This window comes from Orycteropus afer, unplaced genomic scaffold (assembly GCF_000298275.1).
Source record: "Orycteropus afer afer isolate SDZICR_OR568_19922 unplaced genomic scaffold, OryAfe1.0 scaffold00295, whole genome shotgun sequence".
Taxonomy (NCBI): domain Eukaryota; kingdom Metazoa; phylum Chordata; class Mammalia; order Tubulidentata; family Orycteropodidae; genus Orycteropus; species Orycteropus afer.
In genome coordinates this window covers 2,076,011-2,078,921 of record NW_006921882.1, presented here as the reverse complement: position 1 = coordinate 2,078,921, position 2,911 = coordinate 2,076,011, and the positions used below count along the sequence as shown (strand labels likewise).

The 2,911-nt window shown below is 66.2% G+C and overlaps 1 protein-coding gene across 1 annotated transcript in view; it reads left to right on the top strand.

The window, feature by feature from the left end:
- The first annotated feature begins 1,752 nt into the window (after window positions 1-1,752).
- Window positions 1,753-2,911, top strand: part of LOC103206084 (guanine nucleotide-binding protein G(s) subunit alpha isoforms XLas-like) — a 60,490-nt gene continuing 59,331 nt past the window's right edge. The window contains exon 1 of the mRNA XM_007951521.2: window positions 1,753-2,907. Coding sequence (XP_007949712.1) covers window positions 1,753-2,907 — 1,155 coding nt within the window. The remainder of the gene's footprint in view (window positions 2,908-2,911) is intronic.

Here is a 2,911-nt window from a genome sequence, read left to right as displayed (position 1 = left end):
TGGTTGACGCTCCTTGTCACCGACCCGCGAAACTGCCCTGAGGCAGCGGGCAGTGTTTCGCGCCACCCAAGGAGCAAGTTTGCCTGCAGACTTACATCCCTGCGCAGACGGCAGACCCCGCGCGGTGTCTGTACCCACCCCGCCCGGCGGTACGGCTATTTCCCTGTGCGCACTCAGCCTACCGCGCGCTTCGGCAACAGGAGCGCAGCTGGCGCTGCGGGGTTTGTGGTCCGGCTTGGTGCTGCCTGAACGGGCGCTAGCAGTGGAAAGTAAAGCGAGCGCCCCGGGAAACTCGGGGTGATAGGAGAAGGGCCGGTAGGGGGCCTGGACTGGGGTCACAGGGGGGCTAGAGGGGCTAACGGATGGGTAGCCAGCGCCCGCGAGGCAGGGCGCGGCACAGTGGAAGTGCTTAGAAGTAGAGCGCGCAGGGTTGTGCGGGGTGAGACCACCCCAAACCGGCGTCAAACCCCAACCCAAATCCTCTTTCACCATTCCCCAGAGGGGTATGGCCCGTGGAACTCTGAGGCCTGCGCTCCGTGGGGTCTCTCGGCGTGCTCTGTGCGCCCCAGGTCCGTGGCAGCGGTGCCTGGGGAATTTCTCTGGCTTTCAGCGGTGTGCACCCAAGACCCTCTTTTTCCGCTGCATCACAGGACACAGAAAAGGGGATGGGGAAGAGACCTCTGCCTGCGCCGCCCTAGGCCACTGCAGAGACACCTCCCTCCTCCCCAGAGTGTGGTGGGGCTGGGGGACCTGGATGGAAGCGCTTTAACGGAACCAGCCTCAGCAGGCAGCAAACAGAAGCCGGCTGGAAAGTGCCCTAAGGCGTTTCAAAAGCAAAGTCAGCCAGTACACGGCATCCCCTCGCTCCTGCCTCCTCTCTGGCCCCTGGGGTGGGCTGACGACCACCTGTCGCATCGCCCTGCACCCGCGCCCACCTTTCCCGGTGCTTAGAGCCTTGCGCGCGTGAGACGCGGAGCTGTTTCTGATCCCGGCTGCCGGGGTGGGGGGAGCCGGGAGGGGCTGCGGCGGAGGGGTTCAGGGGTGTCCTAGGGTGATGAAAGCCTCCTGCAGTCCCCCCTCCCACCCGGAGAAGAGTGCTGGGTCCGGGAGGGGGGGTTTCAGCTCCTGCGTTCCAGCAGCCCGGGGCCCACGTCTTGCGTCACGTGTCCTGCAACGCAGGAGAGCTCTCTCTCTCTGGCCGAGGGAGAGGCGAGGAGAAGGACTCCAAATCGGTCTGGGAGAGGAGTGGAAGAAGCCAAAACATCCCTGCGAGGCCTGCGCTCACCAGCCCCCTACCCAAAGTCCCGGGTTGCCGGCGCCAGAAGCCAGCTCGGGGAGCCGGTCCGGCATTGGGACAGGCATCCCCTGGTGGCAGAGAGAGGGTACTGCCAGCGATTTTTGGACGAAATCGGCGCGCTGCTCAGACCCAGGCAGGCGGGGCTGGCCTGCTGCAGAGACAGAGGAGGGGACGAGGGCAGGACAAGGGGGGGAGCCGGGTGCAGCCTGAAGGGATAAAAAGTGGCCAAGAAGGGGCCTAGACTCCACCAACAGCAGTAGGCTTGTTTCTGCCACTATCTGGGGTTCAAGGCCTTGAACCTCCAGACCTCACAGAGGTTGGACTTGGAGGTTGGAGAACTTTTGAGGTAGTACTGTGATTTCTTCTCAGTTTTATTTATTTTTTTTCACCCTAGTTTGGTTGGGTGCTCCGTCTTACGGGGCCCCAAAATTATTTCAAGAGGCCGCCACCGTGTTATGGGCGTGCGCAGCTGCCTCCACGGCAATACTATGTCAGGACAACGCGATACCCCCTCTGAGCTCGGGGAGCAGCCCCAGCAGGCACTGGAGGCCCCAGGGGCAGCTGCCCCCAGTCCTGGGCCTCGCGCAGCCGAAGAGATGGAGACCGCACCACCTGTCAGCGAGCCCGTCCCCATCGAGGGTGACAGCGAGGCCTGCGGGCCTGCACAGGTCTCCAGGCCCTCATCCCAGGGCCTCGGAGAGGCCATCGAGGAAGCCCGAGGCCTTGGAGGCGCCAGTCCACCTCCTGAGGAAGCCATGCCCTTCGATATCAAGCAGCCCAGCTCGGGAGGCTTTTGGCCTACCCTGGAGCAGCACGGAGCCCAGCCTGGGGTGCGTGCAGGCCTCGGAGCCTCGGGCCCAGCCGCTGTGGAGGCCCGAGCCTTCAGGGGTGCCCGAGCAGGCCTGGAAGGCTACAGCCCTCCACCAGAGGAAGCCATGCCCTTTGAGTTGCAGCAGCCTGACCAGGGAAACATCACCCCAGCTCCCATGCAGCTCGGAGCCCTTGCTCTGGAAAGCCCAGGTTTGGGGGTCCCTGGAGCACCCCCCGAGCAGCCCCGAGCCCTCGGGCCCGCCAGCCCCGGCTTCGGAGGCTACAGCCCTCCCCCTGAGGAGGCTGTGCCGTTTGAGCTTGAAGGAGCAGCCTCTGGGGGCGACAGCCCACCCCTCGGGCGCCCCGGAGCCAGCACGGAGCTCGACGGCAGCGGCCAGCTCGCGGCAGCCGCGTCCCCGGGTGCGGTCCTCTTCCCTGCCAGCGCGGCCGCGCCCCCTCTCGGGGTCCCCGGCGCCCCGGGTCGCCCAGCCAGAGAGGCTACCAGAGCGCAGTCTGGCTTCGCGGGCACCAGCCCCCCGGTGGAGATCTCCCGACCCCCACTGGAGATCGGCAGCGCCCCCCGTGGGGTCGACGACGCTCCCGTCAACATGGACAGCCCCCCAATCGCGCTTGATGGCCCGCCCATCGAGGTCTCCCGAGCACCAGTCGAGGCAGAGCGAGCAGAGGGAGAGAGACCCCCAGTTGAGGGAGCAGCCGCCGAGATGGAAGGAGGTTCCCGAGCTGCCGGCGCCGAGGGAGGCAAAGTCCCGTCTGCCGGGCGCGCAGGAGCCCCTGCCGCCGCCA